This window comes from Panthera onca, chromosome A2 (genome assembly GCF_046562875.1).
Source record: "Panthera onca isolate mPanOnc1 chromosome A2, mPanOnc1 haplotype 2, whole genome shotgun sequence".
Taxonomy (NCBI): Eukaryota; Metazoa; Chordata; class Mammalia; order Carnivora; family Felidae; genus Panthera; species Panthera onca.
In genome coordinates, this window is record NC_138340.1 from 161,429,705 (window position 1) to 161,446,136 (window position 16,432).

General features: G+C 46.0%; 1 protein-coding gene across 13 annotated transcripts in view; it reads right to left on the reverse strand.

The window, feature by feature from the left end:
- Window positions 1-16,432, reverse strand: part of EZH2 (enhancer of zeste 2 polycomb repressive complex 2 subunit) — a 63,771-nt gene that overhangs the window by 6,445 nt on the left and 40,894 nt on the right. For all 13 annotated transcript variants that reach the window (XM_078438231.2, XM_078438222.2, XM_078438200.2 and 10 more), the window contains 10 exons: window positions 16,046-16,166; window positions 15,087-15,227; window positions 14,121-14,223; window positions 13,250-13,413; window positions 5,700-5,791; window positions 4,105-4,342; window positions 3,105-3,274; window positions 2,620-2,714; window positions 930-970; window positions 355-480 (listed from right to left, as the gene is read on the reverse strand). In XM_078438231.2, the coding sequence (XP_078294357.2) occupies window positions 355-480; window positions 930-970; window positions 2,620-2,714; window positions 3,105-3,274; window positions 4,105-4,342; window positions 5,700-5,791; window positions 13,250-13,413; window positions 14,121-14,223; window positions 15,087-15,227; window positions 16,046-16,166 (1,291 nt within the window). The remainder of the gene's footprint in view (window positions 1-354; window positions 481-929; window positions 971-2,619; window positions 2,715-3,104; window positions 3,275-4,104; window positions 4,343-5,699; window positions 5,792-13,249; window positions 13,414-14,120; window positions 14,224-15,086; window positions 15,228-16,045; window positions 16,167-16,432) is intronic.

Below are 16,432 nucleotides of genomic sequence, written 5' to 3' on the forward strand. Positions count from 1 at the left end.
CGTTCCTTTATGCTGAGTTCTAAATCCCGCTGACGGTTTCTGGTAGCCAATTCTAGACGCCCTGTAACCTTACTATTCCATGCAGCCTTACTGCGATTTCATGTAAACGATCAAAGAACAGCTCCCGTATCAAATCCACTTTTGCCTAACCTGCCCACAGACACGCACCGGCCAGGAGACCGGCTGGCCCCTAGCACGGAGCCCGTTACGGGGGCCCGTAAATCCTCGCAGGATAAGCGGAGGCCCTAAAAAGGAAACCCCAAGCAAGAGCTGCCGTGTCCTTGCTTTGATTTGGTCGGCAATTCAACATGACTAGATTCTCATGCAATTCATCAAAGCAAAACAAATACTTACACTCTGAACTACACTGACAGAACTTCTCACAAAAATTTTGTGCTATCACACAAGGGCACGAACTGTCACAAGGCTGACGCGGATGGTCACAGGGCTGGTAGTTGTAAACGTGGTTAGAGGAGCCATCTGCACAGAGAGAAAGAACAACGGCACACAGGTCACCCGGAGGTGTGGCGGGATCGATCGCACATAAAGAACGAGAGTCTCTTCCGCGTTACGCTCAAGGGCGGCAATTTTCCTCCCTGTATTTACAACGTGACACGTTTCTGTTTACAGAGCAATGGCAGACGTCGCCTCCCGTCCCCCACGTGCTGGGGAAGTCCAGAGCACTACCCCCCACCCCCCGATCCCAGAGTCCTCCCGTCACCGACTGACTGACTCCCTCCATCCGACCAGCTCTCACTGCACCACAGGACTGACCGGAACTTCATCAACAGACATCCTCCATTTAAATGGGTTTAACGTACAGAAGTCGGTTCTACCAGAATATTCCCCAACACTAATCCAGTTACTGATCGGAAACAGATGAGTAGACCTTTTTAAGTTAATTGTAAGTTGAACGGAAAGATGCTAACCCTTTTTCAGCTGTATCTTTCTGCAGTGTGCAGCCCACAACCTGTAAAACACAGAAAATCAAGGTCGTCTTTGTGAAGCCAGGGAGTAGCCACCGCACAGATCCAACAGAAGCCGCTTCAGCGGGTCAGTGTGGGCCACGAACGTAGCTGTGCTTTGAATCCCAGTACGGCTGACCCTTGAACAGCGCGCGGTGAGGGGTGCGAACCCCCCGCACCATCAAAAACCTGCATCTACCTTTTGACTCCCCCGAAACTTATAAGCCTTACGATACTAATTGGTTAATACGTATTTTGTACAACATATGTACCATATACCGTGTTCTTACGATAAAGCTGCAGAAGGGTGTGTTGAGAAAATCATAAAATACTATTTCCAGGCCTGTACTTATCCCTACCACCCCCCGCAACACACATGTATATGAACCCAGGCAGTTCGGACTCGTGTTGTTCAAGGGTCAGCTGTAACCACAGAAAAAAGAGACCTAGCCCCCCCACCCGGCCATGGCCCTTCCCACCTCCCCCAGTCAGGGCTCGGGGTTGGGCTTATTCAGATGCGGATGAACAGAAACAGTACAGTTTCTCTAACTTTAGGCATCTTTAATAATTCCATTGAGCCGTGTGCTCGGAATTCAAGCAAGAAACTGACGCCCGGCCCAAATTCCTGTGGGAAGAACTGCTAAGTTCTTCAAGTTCTAAATCCAGTGGGCCCTACCTTTCTTAAAGAAAGACAACACGAGCACATACACAACTTTCGAAGCGTGGCAGTCCTTTACTTCACACCCAACCCTGTTTCTCTCAAGAACGCGGGAAAGGGGATGGAAATTAGACCGACACTTCCACGGTTTCTGGCTCTGCGCGAACAAATCGAGTCTGCCTTGGGGCGCCTCGGCAGCTCAGCCGGTTGAGCACCTCACTCTTGGTTTTGGCTCAGGTCATGAGCTCGCTCACAGTTTATGGGTTCGAGCCCCACATCAGGCTCTAGGGATTCTCTCTCTCTCTCTCTCTCTCTGCCCTTCCCCTGCTTGCTCTGTCTCTGTCAAAATAAATAAACTTCAACAAATAAGACAAGTCTTCATGAAAACATTCCCTTCCAGGCAAGCCTTTGTGAAAGGTGACCTTCACAGAGGCTTAATGCAAGGTGTCAAGAGTATAAAATGACATGGGACACCTGGGTGGCTCAGATGGTTAAGTGTCCAATTTCAGGTCACGTCATGATCTCACGGTTCGTGGGATGGAGCCCCGCGTCAGGCTCCGTGCTGACAGCTCGGAGCCTGGAGGCGGCTTCGGGTTCTGTGTCTCCCTCTCTCTCTCTGCCCCTCCCCTGACGTGCACTCTCTCAAAAATGAACATTAAAAAGAATTTTTTAAGAACAGAAAGTGACACCACACACATAGAGAATTCAGGCTCCTAGAATAAAAACCAGGTCGGCACCCCCCTCAGCTCTCAACACTCACACCCAAGAACACATGTTCGAGTAAATGCTCAAGCGCTGATGGAGCCATTACTACAGAAGCTTCTATTAGGTTCTCCTTAACACACCACATCGATTGCAGGGTACTGTGTTCTTAAGAGAAAAATACCAGCGACTACCGAGGCCGACAAGACTCCACATTCTGTCACCGAGTGAAGGTGGACCGCCGCCCTCGGAAGTGTCCGGGGGACCTGTCGGATCGGCCACACACTGACTTACCGGTGTTTCCTCTTCTTCTTCCTTGGAGGGGTGTCCACATCCTCGGCCGGCACCGGAGCTATGATGCTGGATTCTTTGACACGGAACTCATACACCTGGCAAGAGGCACAGCCACGGGGCCACGAGGACCATGTGTTTAGTCAAACCAGTGTTCCCATCCCCCATCCCCCATCCGCCACCCCCCGCAGCTGCCAGGCGTTGGGACAGAGCGGAAAGTCAAAAAGACACTGACCCAACCCACACTCTGACCGAGAGTCGCAAGGCTCACCACCTAGTCTTCCTGGCCCTTTAGACCAGCCCCGAGAGATCTAAAGTCGGAAGAATCATTTTCCGTCAGTTCCCGCTCAGTGAAAAAAAGATCAACATGCTTTTTGGGAGATGAACAGGAGCTTATTAAGAATAACCAAGAACGTTCTTCTGTTTGGACAGGGACTGCCTGTTTTCGCTCTGAAGTTCTCGAACAGTGTTTTACCAGATATACTTACCTGCCTACAAGTTTTGGTCCCGATGAGCCTGGCAATGGCACAGAAATTGTCATAATATGTGCCAATGAGGACCCTGAACATCGAGGCCTCGGCACCACTCCACTCCACGTTTTCGGGAGGCTCGATATTTGGCTTCATCTTTATTGGCGTTTGACATCGAGAATTCGCTTCTAGAAAACCGAAATTACCCACTGGTCATGAAATGACAACCGGGGGCACCTGGGTGGCCCAGTGGGTTCAGCGTCTGACTCCTGATCTGGGCTCAGGTCATGACCTCACAGTTCGTGGGATCGATCCCCACGTCGGGCTCGGCACTGACAGCGTGGAGCCTGCTTGGGATTCTCTCCCTCCCTCTCCCTCCCTCTCTGAGCCTCTCTGCGTTCTCTCTCTCCAAATAAACAAGGAAGGGAAGGAGGGAGGGAGGGAGGGAGGGAGGGAGGAAGAGAGAAAGAAAACTCAGGGTTGTGCTTAGGACAAAAGCAGGAAGAGAATCATCTTGAGAAGGCTGGAAACAGTCACTAAGCCTCCCACGGAACACAAGGCTGGGTCCCCTTTAACACAACATTCTAAATGCAAGCTGGGGGGCGCCTGGCTGGCTCGGCCAATAGAGCAGGAGACTCTTGATCTTGGGGTTACGGGTTCACACGCCCCACCCTGGGCATAGAGCTTACTCAAAAAGGTAATAATAAATAAAATGAAACCTGTTGTCACTTGTGGGGTAAGTCACAGAGCCAAAAGCACAGAAACCTCGCACGGAACGTCAACACCACTAAACCGAATGATTTGAAAGGAATGCGACACGGAACGTGACCACACGCCGGACCCTCCACCTCCCCAGCACGCGGGCAGCGGTCTCCGCAGGCCGGGGTGCGGGCAGGGCGGCAAGAAGTCAGCTCCACACCCTGAACGCGTCCCCCGGTCTGAGAGTTGTCAGCGTGCTGACGACTAGCCCACTAAGAGAAGCACTCGATCCGTCTCCTAGCGGTCACCCGCGTCTCACCCGAGGAACTGGAAGTCTCGTCTTTTTTCTCCTCCTCCTCTTTATCGTTGTTCTCCCCGCCCGTCTCCGTCCCCGCTTCCCGGTCGCTGTCTGTGTCTTTCGATTCCAGCACGTTAATGGTGGGGGTGCTGGGCCTGCTGTTGTTGGGGAGCCGTCCTCTCCTGCGGCCTCCGGGCCGCTTCGGCGGTGTCTTTATCCGCTCAGCGGTGAGGGCAGCGGCAAACTCCTTTGCTCCCTCCTACAAAGTCAAGGACGCAGACATCAAGGTCAAGTTCTCCAACTCGTTTTGTTGCATGAGAGAAAAAGAACTGCACCAAGCAGGTCGTCAGTAAATTCTCACGGTACCCACTTTTACCAATAATCATTTGCACATCCTGGTTTTCTATCTGCTTTTGACAGTTTGAAAATTTCCAAAAGATCGATCTAGGTGCTCTTTGTGCTACAGGGGTACGAAACCAGGCACGACAATTCTGTGTGAACTTGTGAACCGTATTAACTGGTTATAACAGAATATAAAAAATAGGTGAGTCTCTTTAAACATGAACATTCGTGAGAAGCATCACACTCCGTGCATGCGGAGCCAGACTTTCCTATTTCAGGGTTTAAGAAGAGTCTCTGGTGATATTTAAAGAATACCAGAAGAACACGAATCACATAAGCATGCTGGGCTTTGTCCCATCCTGCCTTACTATTAAAAAGAACATCCCCCTTTTTCCTGGGAGGGATGCCCAGCCCCCCAAAATCGTGAAAGCAGCACATTTCCGCAGCAACAAGTCCAGTAACCCGGTCTCAGAGAATATGTGCCAACAGTAAGATCACGGATTATACAGACCACAGAAACATCTTAGAGGAGCCCAGTAAAATTCGGCCTGGCACAGAGCATTATAAAACCGTGCTCAAGAACTCCGTGTTTACAGTGGCAGGAGAAGGGAGAAGTTTGAGAGCAGCCAACAGTTTTACACTTCATTCTACAAAAACCAAAATGCTTAAAAATAGGATACCTTCTGCAGGTGCCATTCAATGAATCTTCTGTCCAAAATCCAACAGGCAATATATACCCATTTAGTTCCTAGGTAGGAGTGGCTTGGTTCAAAGAGGGGAAATGGTAAAAATAAGATAGTGCCCATAAAACACTTTTCTACCTCTTCCTAAACCCTTATCTTTTCTTCATCATAAAAAAAAAAAAAAATCTGTGGGCCCGATCACCTCACTCCAACCACCATGGGTCTGTAACTCTGAGGAAGGCTCCGGAACTACCCCGTACAATTACCGAGCTTCTGGGGCTGAAGGGGCTACCTGTGCTTCTCACGCTCACAAACCCTGTGGCGGGCGGAAGAGTCCTGCTCCTAACAACCTCGCAAGGTTGCTGAAGAGATTAACGCAGAGAAACCAATGAAACGAGACCGATGAAGGACTAGACCGTGCAGTGTGTAACCGCGACGAAGGCAACGTGGGCAAGGGAGAGAGTCCCTGCCCCCCACACGGCCGAGGTACAGGAGCAAGAGCGTCATGTCAGCGCTGGCTCCGCAGACCTCACCACCGTTCGGGGGGGACACTCTGCGAGTGCCTTCCGAGCGTGCAGCCCTCAGGCTTACCAAGTGCTGGTAACACTGTGGTCCACACGGCTTGTTGTCTAGAGCCGTTTCTGTGTTCTTCCGCTTATAAGTGTTGGGTGTTGCGTGAAAAGCTGCAAAATAAACATAAAATACCCAAATATAACTATATTTACTCGTCGTTTCCAGTTTCAGTGGAAACAACTGGTACATTACAACCTTGCCAACGTATGCTTGACATTACAGAACTTTCCTTCGAGCTCTTCCTAAACTGAATCATCTCATTGTATTCTCCTCAACTCTCCCCTGAAACAACCACCACTCCTCCCCACCAGCCCCTAACCAGGGAGGAAACCGTAAATTCTGGAATGATTAGGGATTTCCTCCTTTTCTCCTTGCAAGTATAATTGATGCACATAAAACTCTCAACTCAGATCACGAACATTTGAGTCTTTAATTAGAAACAACGGATATATCCCTTCTACGATGAAATCAGGTTTCCTATTTTTACCCAAGATTTCTGGCATCTACAATTTCTTGATTTCTAAATAAAGGTCAGCAACCAGCTTGTCAAATGGGACAAGACTGGGACAGCACTTGTTTAAAACTAGTTTTTAAAAATAAAGAGGATGGCAGCTGGAGGGGGGGGGGGGGGGGGGCGCGGTGGCGCGCCTGCGTGGCTCAGTCAGTTAAGCATCTGACTTCATTCCAGGTCATGATCTCATGGTTTGTGGGTTCGAGCCCCACATCAGGCTCTGTGCTACAGCTCAGAACCTGGAGCCCGCTTCAGATTCTGGGTCTCCCTCTCTCTCTGCCCTCCTCCACCCACACGTGCGCGCGCGTGCGAGCTCGCTCAAAAATAAATGTTAAAAAAATTTCTTTACAAAAATTTAAAAAATATAAATAAAGAGGACAGGGCCCCTGGGTGGCTCAGTCAGTTAAGCAACCCTGGGTTTCGGCTCAGGTCACGATCTCAGTGTGAGGGATGGAGCCCCGCTTCGGACTCTGCGCTGACAGCGGGGAGCCTGCTTCAGACTCTCTCTGCCCTTCACCCCTCTCAAAATAAACTCAAAAAAAATTTTTTTTAAGTAATAAGAAATAAAGAGGACACCCTCAGCCTACTGAAACGCCATTGCTTTGGATCAGACACAATTCAAGAACCTAGAGACGGCTTGCGGTCAGTGCCCTTCTATAGGAAATACGTGGTCACACAAAACAGGTTCCAGAAACAAAAGTGTTTGAAACTTAAAATCCCCAAATAACCTGACAACAAAAAGATTCAAAGTATAGCAGCGTGACAAACTAATGAAGCGTGAATGCACAGCGGTGAGAAGTTGGGAGAAACCTTCGAGAAAGCCTGTTCCAGCTACCAAGGCAAATGCTACAAATGCCCCGTTCAGAGTTACACAAGACGAAAACTATCTAATTCGGACAAAAACAAGTGACACATTCATGAAACAAACCATTTAAAAAACATCTGTAAAAAGCCATACTTCTATCCATAGAACTTAAATGGGATAGATGAACTGACTGATGAGGAAATCAAGAAAACAAAGACACAAAGTGATGTTGGTCTTGAAGTAGAAATCCAAGGCTCAAATTCTGTTTCAAGTGAGTTTGATTTCCCTGGAATGAAGAGACCAATACCATGACTAATTTAGCACTGGATTACATTTTTGAACAGTTGAGGACGCCGACCCCTAAAATACAAAGTCGGAGCCTACGGAAGGTCAAGGCCACATCAGCAGAACATACTGAGTGATATATTTTTGGTAAAATTTGTTTTTAATCTGGATGTCTCCTCTGCTTAAGGACTGAAGTTCTCGATTTCACCGGAATCAGTGAGAAACATAAGACACGTGCGCAAGTGAAGACAGTGGCCGCAGAGATGCCGCAGAGGCCCAGAAAAAAGCAACGGACGCTCACGAGTCAAGTTTCAGCTCTAAAGGAAAAATTAACACATTGATGATAAAAGGTACTTTAAAAATTGCTTGAAGTACCACTGTTCATTTCACATTGCATTTAGCTCAAAAAAGAGAACTATTCTCATTGTTAGCCTTCCCTCAGCAGAATTTCAAACTTCCATTGTTTAAGAAAACTAAGGATACAAAGAATTCCCTCTTCCAGAAATGTCTGGACTATTTTAGATTTTCAGAGTACTTAATATTTTCACATAGGTGTCTTAAAGTTCTAATATTTCAACTAAGTTATTAAAATATATTTCAAGCTAAATATAATCTGAGGGGAAAAGATTACATAAAATAACCTGATCAAGAAAATTGTTAAAAGAAAATTCAAGCAGGGCACTTTTTCTAAAACTTATCAGAAAGGAGAGAGCAAAGAACGTGGAGGGCTTTTTGGTTTTGTTTTTTTCAAAAGCAACCTATAAAATCTTGATGAAAAATCTTACCTTACGGTTTTTGAGCAAAGGTAAGAAGACTGTTACATATCCAGTTCCAATACCTATGTTTGAGTAAACTGGCGATTCTAAAAAACGGCTGCAAATACTAAGTAGCCCCTCAGAATCTTCTAACGTTTCACCAAATATCGATGCCTCAAATACAGAACTGGGGAATCCAAGGATTACAGAGCTGGAGCGAACCTTCGCAGTCACCTACTTCCAGTGGTGATTTTACAGATTAGGAAACAGGACTAAAGAGACAATCTGAGTAGCTGGTTAGCTGGCGGCAGGGGTGCTGAGACCTGCACCCAGCATGCTTCGCCACGTGCAGGAAGAGCCACCTCCCCTCCCTGTAACATACAACACTTCTCAAATACTTTAGCTCATTGTCATGTGATAATTATGACAAAATAAATGATCACAGGGAAGTACAAAGTGTCAAGTTTATACATTAACTTCTGCCCAAGGTACTGATCTTGTCTGCTCCGATTAGAACTTGGTATTAAGAATTCTTACTGAATATACATACTTAATAGTTGTAATCCTATAAATTCTCTGTACATCAGAGATCTCAGACTATTAAGTATGTTACAAAATGACTGTGTCAATGCTCAGCGCATAGGACAGTAGTAACAGCAGGCAGTGACGGGAGCCAACAATAAAAGTTTCTGTGTTCAAAGCACACAGGAAGAGGCTCCAGGCATGACCTCACTGAATCCCCCACAAAATCCTGCAGGCGTTAGGATCCTCACCCCCATTTATAGGTGAGGAAAATCAAGATGTAGGGAGGTTAAGTCACTCTGTTAATTACATGGCAAATATGAACTCCATATGTCTCAATTTTAATCATTACACATCTGAAAACTAAAAAAAAAAAAAAAAAAAAAAAGTCAACCATCAGCTACAAACTTTGGAACACTGTTTCTGAAATTCTAACCATTAAAAATGTTAAAAGCTCTACAATTAGCATTAATACGCATTCCGAAAATAGACTTACATAATATCAAAAATGACAAATGGGTTTCATGCTTAAAATGGATTCCTCTGTAGGCCACTCAGGTAATAGAAAACCCAACAAAACATTTATTCCAGGGTTCTACTTTTGATCCTATGTAAGCACATAAAATTTCCCAACCTTCATTTCTCAGCCTGCCTTCCTTCCCTCCCTATCAGAAATGTGTTACCTCTTTAGACCCACCACAATCAATTCAGGAGCTGACCCTGGTTCCTCTAACAAGCGTCAAAGACAGACTAGGCAGCCAATTTTAGGCTGAAACTTTTATAAAGAATTTACATCGGGGCGCCTGGGTGGCTCAGTCAACTCCTGATTTCGGCTCAGGTCACAATCTCATGGTTTGTGGGACTGAGCCTTCTCTCTCTCCCTCGCTCTCTGCCCTTGCCCCACTCGCATGCACTCTCTCTCAAAAATAAATAAACTTTGAAAAAAAAGCAAGAAAGGAATTACAGGACTCCCAAGTTTGCAGAACAACCCGTTTCCAATTTACAAAATGGATCATGGTCTAAAAGTTATTTGGAATACAAAGTGGAATTTGTTCCCAAACCAAAACCATTTATCCTTCAAGGTTCGTTTGAACATGTAAGTCTAAGAAAAAAGACCATGGTCAGACAGATACTCAGCTTCTGGCTCGGATGAACTGCAAATCCCCCTAACCATCGAAACTTCTTCCTTACAGACAGCCATGGTAGACACCCCTGACATCTAAGTAACAGGTGAGACCAGGTATCAGTGAGGCTACCACACAGAAATAATTAAAACGGAGAACGTTCAAAAAGGCCCTTCTCCCCAGAAGTTTAAAAATTCCCCCTTAGACAACGAGTTAAAAAGAAAACCTAAAACGTTCCTTAAAATTCCTGAAGAATAATAATAAACAACAGAACCTAAAAGAGGCTGAAACAGTGCTCTAGAGACGATTCATTGTATGTTAACCACATATATCCAAAAAAGAGGGAAGAATGAAAACAATGCAAAAATCTGACTCATAAAGAGAAACACAGTAAAACTAATACAGTAGCTGATTCTGAGGGAAAAATATAGGAAACAGATTTTTAAAACAAAATACAGAAACCACTTAAGTTCATCAAGAAAAATGGGAGAACGAAACATTTAATAAGCAGGAAAAAAAAAATCACTGGAGCACTCGGGTCAACTTTATCCAAATAAATTTCAAAACTTGGGTGAAATAGGTAACTTTTCAAAACTGATCCAGAAGTGATAGAAAACGTATCTGCTAGCACCACTGTTATTTAACACCGTACTGAAGATATCAGCCAATGTAATTAGACAAGGAAAGAAATTAAAGTCATAAAGACAGAGAATCTCAGTAATTGCCGACAGTCTACCTACAGAGCTAGAAAACTCAACAAAGAATCCACCGAGAAATTATTATAAACAAGGACAATTCAGTAAGGTATCAAGGTATTAAACATGTAACATTTAAAGAGAAAAAGCCCAGCAACAATCCATTAATACCTAGAACTCATCTTACAAACGAATGTACAAGAACTACGTGAAGAAAATTCAAGGTTACTAAAGGACACAAAAGGAAACCTGATCATATGGTTACACTTAATCCTCATTTTAAAATGTCAATTTCCCCGTAAGTAATTTATACATCTAATGGAATTCCAATAAACATACTACCTAGACTTTTTTTAATTAAACAAACTGATTCTAAAAATTTACATTAAAAAAACAAGAAAGAATAGGCAGGAGATCTCTGAATAAAGCCTCCTGGAAGAGAACACAAAAAAAAAGACCCAAGCACACGTGGTAACAGGCAAGGAGGGCAGCAAAGCAGTGAAGAGGGAACTTTCCAATACGTGGCATGGAAAACGACTAGGCAGCCTTGGAGGTAGGGAGAAGTGGATCCAAAACTCTATCAGAATCACTCGCTTCCAAAGGATCAAAGAGTTAAATGCAAAAAGAGTGAAGCCAATACACAGTGGACCAGCTTAACTTGCACTTATGGCAAATGCTGTGCAGGTACAGCCAAGGTCATTCACCGCAGCGCCGTGGGAACGAAAGGCGCAACACGATCCAAATGCAGGGTTCCGCTGCCTCCTACGACAGAAGGCTACGCAGCTCTCCAGACAGGAAGAGCGTCTACACCATGAAGTCAAAACAGGGAGAAGCCTCACTAGTATGGCACCTTGTGAGAAGGACAGTCGGGAAAAGAACATCTTTGCATTTTGCCGGAAGATACTACAGAAAGATACAGAAGAGCTGATGTTAGCGGTCTAAGGAGTGAGGTACAAACGCTACGCACGGGGGCAGAGGTGGCAGGGAGAATTCACTGGACACCTTTTAATACATTTCTGAAGTGTAGGTCATGTAAATGACAACCTGTTTAAAAAATAACAATAAAAACAAGCCAAGTACTGTTTTAAGTATTTTACACATAATAATAAAATTAATCTTCACAACAGCTTATGAAGCACTATGTTATTCTATCAGAGAGAAAAAAACTTAAGGCACAAAATGCTATAGCTAACGTGTATCTAACAATGTATTTACAGGTTCATTTTGCCTAAGAAACATTTACAGTCTGTGAGATTCTGCTGAAGTTGATGGAAAGCAGTGAATCCCTAGACGATCCGTCGAGGCGGAATCCCAAAGAGACCGGCCCTAGCGAACGAGGAAGCAAGGGGCGTAGCAGCTGTGGACCCCGCCGCTCCACGTGCCACGGGTGGGCAGCCCCGCCTCCCACCGGAGCGAAGCTCGCTAGTCAGTGTCCCCCGCCTGACGGAGGAGGGACTGATCAGGTTCAAGGTTCATCACTATTACTCAAATCTGAAGATCACAATAAAATAACTCATGTGATCACGTTCAGAAGCAGCATCCACTTCCTGATTCATTTGCACAAGGAAGGTACGAGAATGCTACGTCTACCAACTGGACGGACCATTTCACTGACTTCCACGTAGAGCTTCCACGCGACCATTCGCTATGGTGACACTTGGATGCAACTCATAATATTCTTAAGAACCGGGCATAACTTTATAAACCAACTGGGTGTAGGGATGCCTGGTTCAGTCGGTGGAGCTTGCAACTCTTGATCTCAGGGTCAGGAGTTCAAGCCCCACACAGGGGGTAGAGATTACTTAAAAAATACAATCTTTGGGGCGTCTAGGTGGCTGAGTCAGCTGAGCATCTGACTCTTGATTTCAGCTTAGGTCATGATCCCAGAGTGGTGGGATCGAGCCCCACACTGGGCTCCACTCTGAGCACGGAACCTGCTTCAGATTCTCCCTCTCCCCCCAGCTCATATCCTCTCTCTCGCTGTAAATAATAATAAAATCTTTAAAAAATAAAAAAATGAGGGGCACCTGGGTAGCTCAGTCGGTTGAGCGACCGACTTCACCTCAGGTCACGATCTCAAGGTTCGTGAGTTCAAGCCCAAATCGGACTTGCTGTTGTCGGCCTGTCAGCACAAAGCCTGCTTCAGATCGCTCTCTCTCTCTCTCTCTCTGCCCCTCCCCCACTTATGCTCACTCTCTCAAAAAATAAAACATTAAATAATACATATTTTTTTTAATTAAAAAATCATTGTAAAGAGAGAGAGAAAGAGGGAACAAGTGGGTATGGGACAGAGAGAGAGGGCGACAGAGGATCCAAAGCAGGCTTCGCGCTGACAACAGAAAGCCCAACGCAGGGGCTCAAATTCACAAACCATGGGATGGTGAACTGAGCCCAAGTTGCACGCTTAACCGACTGAGCCACCCAGGCACCTGTCAACTGCAGATATTTTTAAAAGAAACTTACTCAGAAAACCAAAAAGGAACACTAAACTGACAAAAATACCTACAAACATCTTTTTAGCCCATTTCTTATTCAACAAAATGCGTTCAACCATACGGCAGGGCTGCTCTAGGCTCTGAGATGGTTCACGGTCACAGCTTCGCTACAAACAAGTGCTAGGTGAGCCTTTATGGGAACACCGCTGACCCGTATTCCACGTTAGTGGGAGCCGGGCGGCCCAAGTCAAAGACTCCACAGCAACCGTCAAGCAACAAATTGCAGAACGACGGTCCTCTGATCCTAGCACGGTTCTCCACCTTCACCGCCAGGCGAAATGATCGATTCTAGCTGCGATCAAGGACACCGCTTCCCGGCGCTGGACGACGGGACCCACGACAGACCCCCACGAGGGCGCGCGGCGGCTGCACTTACGGTGCAGGAAGCAGTCGTACTTGAAGCACCGCCTGCAGAAGAGCGTGTGGAAAGAGTGCAGGCTCTGCTCCCTCTGCACGGACTTGGCGTTCGGCCCATCGATGTTCGGGGTGCACTCAGGAGGAAGTGCGCCCGGGAGCTGCTGCTCGGTCAGTTCTTTATACCTGACGGCGAGCAGGGAAAAGGGAGGTGAGGGCACGGCAACAACTCCTCCTCTGAAAATAAAGTTTCTGAAAGGTCCCATATAGCATCTGTGATGTTCATCGTGCCTCGGCCACACACAAGGAAAAGGTCTGACCTAAAACCATCCTTATTTAGATGAAGAGCCAATTAAACATTCTGTCCGGTATATCAAGAATCAAGGCGCAGTCAGTTAAGTGTCCGACTCCTGATCTTGGATCAGGTCGTGATCTCAGTTTGTGGGTTCGAGTCCCTCCACTGGGCACCATACTTGGGATTCTGTCTCTCTTTCTCTCCCCCCCCCCCCCAACTTGTGCGCGCACGCTCTCTCTCTCTCTCTCTCTCTCTCTCTCTCAAAATAATAAAAAAGAATCAAGTTCAGGGATGGGATTCAGATCATGAAAAATGTTACCACATTAATTAAAATAAACATCAACTACACTGACATTTCTATAAGTGTCCAGAGAAGTTCTCCTCTCCAAGCGCCACCGGAAATCACGCGTGTGTTTACTGGCACCACGGTAAGCGCCGTGCAGGGAAGCACCTCACGTACATGGTGTCGAGAACCCGCAGCACCATGAACACAGGAAGCGCGGGGGGCCGTCGGCTCCGTGAGTTCTACTTCTGATAAACCAAAATGCTGAGCTACGCACCATACAAGGCAAGACTGCCTCAAAAGAGCAAATCTTACTTTTCCTTTAGTTCTTCTGCTGTGCCCTTATCCGGAAACATTGAAGAAATGGCTTCAAAAATTTTATCGGAAGGAAATTTCCGAGGCGGGCGGCTTTCTTTGTCTGTATCAGGAAATAAGAAAGGGAAAAAAGATGAAAGAAAAGCAAGTCTTTCAATCTTGCATTTCCTCCACACAACTACATCTAACAAAGCTAATTTTCTACGAAAATTATCAACTCTGTGTTTCACTTACTTCTGACATATGTCACATGTCTGCATGGAGTGTCAGTAGGCCGGACGAACAAAACACTTAAAATCAAATATGGGAAGTTTCAGGTGCACCAGGAGGGAGAAGCCCCAGGGGCTAATCCCAGCGCGGCTACTGACTGGGTCTGTGACCTTCTTGCCTGGTCACCTACCCACTGGGGTCTGATTCTTCTTTGTAAGCTCAAGGAGATGAACTACATGACCGCGGCCCGTTACAAAAACATTTCGCTTCTTTGAAATCGCAGTTTCTCCCCCACGCTCTTCTGTGCTGTTTACCGATGAGCTCTGCCAAGTCTCCACGGACTATGGACTCTGGATCGGGCCGCTCTGTCTGAGAAGCCGTAACTAGCATAGGGCTCAAAAGCAGGGCTCTCGAGCCCTTCAGAGGGGTGACCAGCACGGGGTTCTGGGTTCTGTTTCTTCCTCCAACAGCGTACTAAATAAGCTACTTAAGTGCACTAAGCCCATCTCTTCGACTATAATAGATCTGATGCCAACAGCCACCGCTGGTGCACGTAAAGTGACTGGCACACTACTTGTGTGCAACGATCAATATATCGGAATGACGATTCTGATAACTACCCTGCAAAATCCCCCCAAACAGTACATTCTTTTGTTAGGCAAAGGAAGTAAAGACACTCAAGTACAGGATGAAACATTACAAAGGACACTCTAAGATGCTGTCAGGACTGCACACAAACCTAATGAAGAAACTTACCATCTCTGTTCTCCTCCAGATCTTTCTGTTTTTCTTCTCGTTCATCAGGGTCATCGCCATCATCATCATCATCATCATCATTGTACTGACCAAGAGCATTCACCAACTCCACAAAAATTTCATCATTTATAAACCCGCATTCTGAAATTCATCAAGTCAAGTATCAGAAATATACAGAGGAAGGTGGTAATGCCAAGTTGACGCCGTTTCTAACGTGGAAGAAACAGCCAGAGCCTGTTAGCACTGGAACACTGCTGTTCAAATGAGGAGGGAGATCACCTTCAAGGCTGGCCTGAGGCAAAGTCAGGAAGAATTCATCTTCAACACCTGTCATCCTCTCTTTACTCACCCCCCAACCCCCGCCAGAAGTCTCCAGTGCCTGCCACTATAACCTGATGCCCTAGAAACGAACTGTGGCCTCGGCCTCCTCCCAAGACCGCAGCTGACAGCCCTCACTTTCCCCAGAAGAGAAGGGACCATGACGACGTTACACACGCTACCCTCCTGCCAGACACTGACAGGGTCCCCTGGACACCAAACGCAGAGGCCTTGAATGCGGGGACAGAAATGCAGGAACTGCGGGAGCTAAGGGAGACATCTTTCTGAGCACAGGCCTTCTGGAGCCCATGTGTCACGTAAGCAGAGGCCCGGTCTTAATTTTACTGGGAAGGAATCTTAAAATCTACATACACTCAAACCATTCTATCTAATTTACATGTTACTGACATTATAATTTATGATATAACCAACTACGCATCATTTTCAAGTTAGCAAAAATGATTCTTCAATTTAAAAGTAGGGAAAACATTACAATTTTTAGGCTGGTAAGCCCAGGCCAATCCAGCAATAAACTTACTTTTAATATTAAAAAAAAGCCATGTTCACACCTATGCTTACAAATTCAGAATCTCTCTCAATGCTTTGGCCCCTTTTTCCAAGAGATTAAACACATGGCTCACCTCTATCCCCGTGTACTTTTCCATCATAGTTTTTTATTAGCTCTTCAATGAAAGTCCCATCCTGGTCTAAAACTTCATCCCCCATATAAGGAATGTTATGTAAAACCGTTTCATCTTCCACCTAAAAATAAAAAATATATTTTAAAAGCAGGCTTATCCTAAGTATCAAAGTATTTTTTAAATCAACGTAGGGGCAAATGGGTGGCTCAGTAGGTTAAGTGTCCTACTGTTGATCTCAGCTCCTGATCTCGCGGTTCGCGGGTTCAAGCCCCACATCGGGCTCTGCGCTGATGGCGCGGAGCCTGCTTGGGATTCTCTCTCTCTCTGCCCCTCCCCGGCTTGTGCTCATGCTCTCTCTCTCCAAATAAATAAACTTTAAAAATAAAA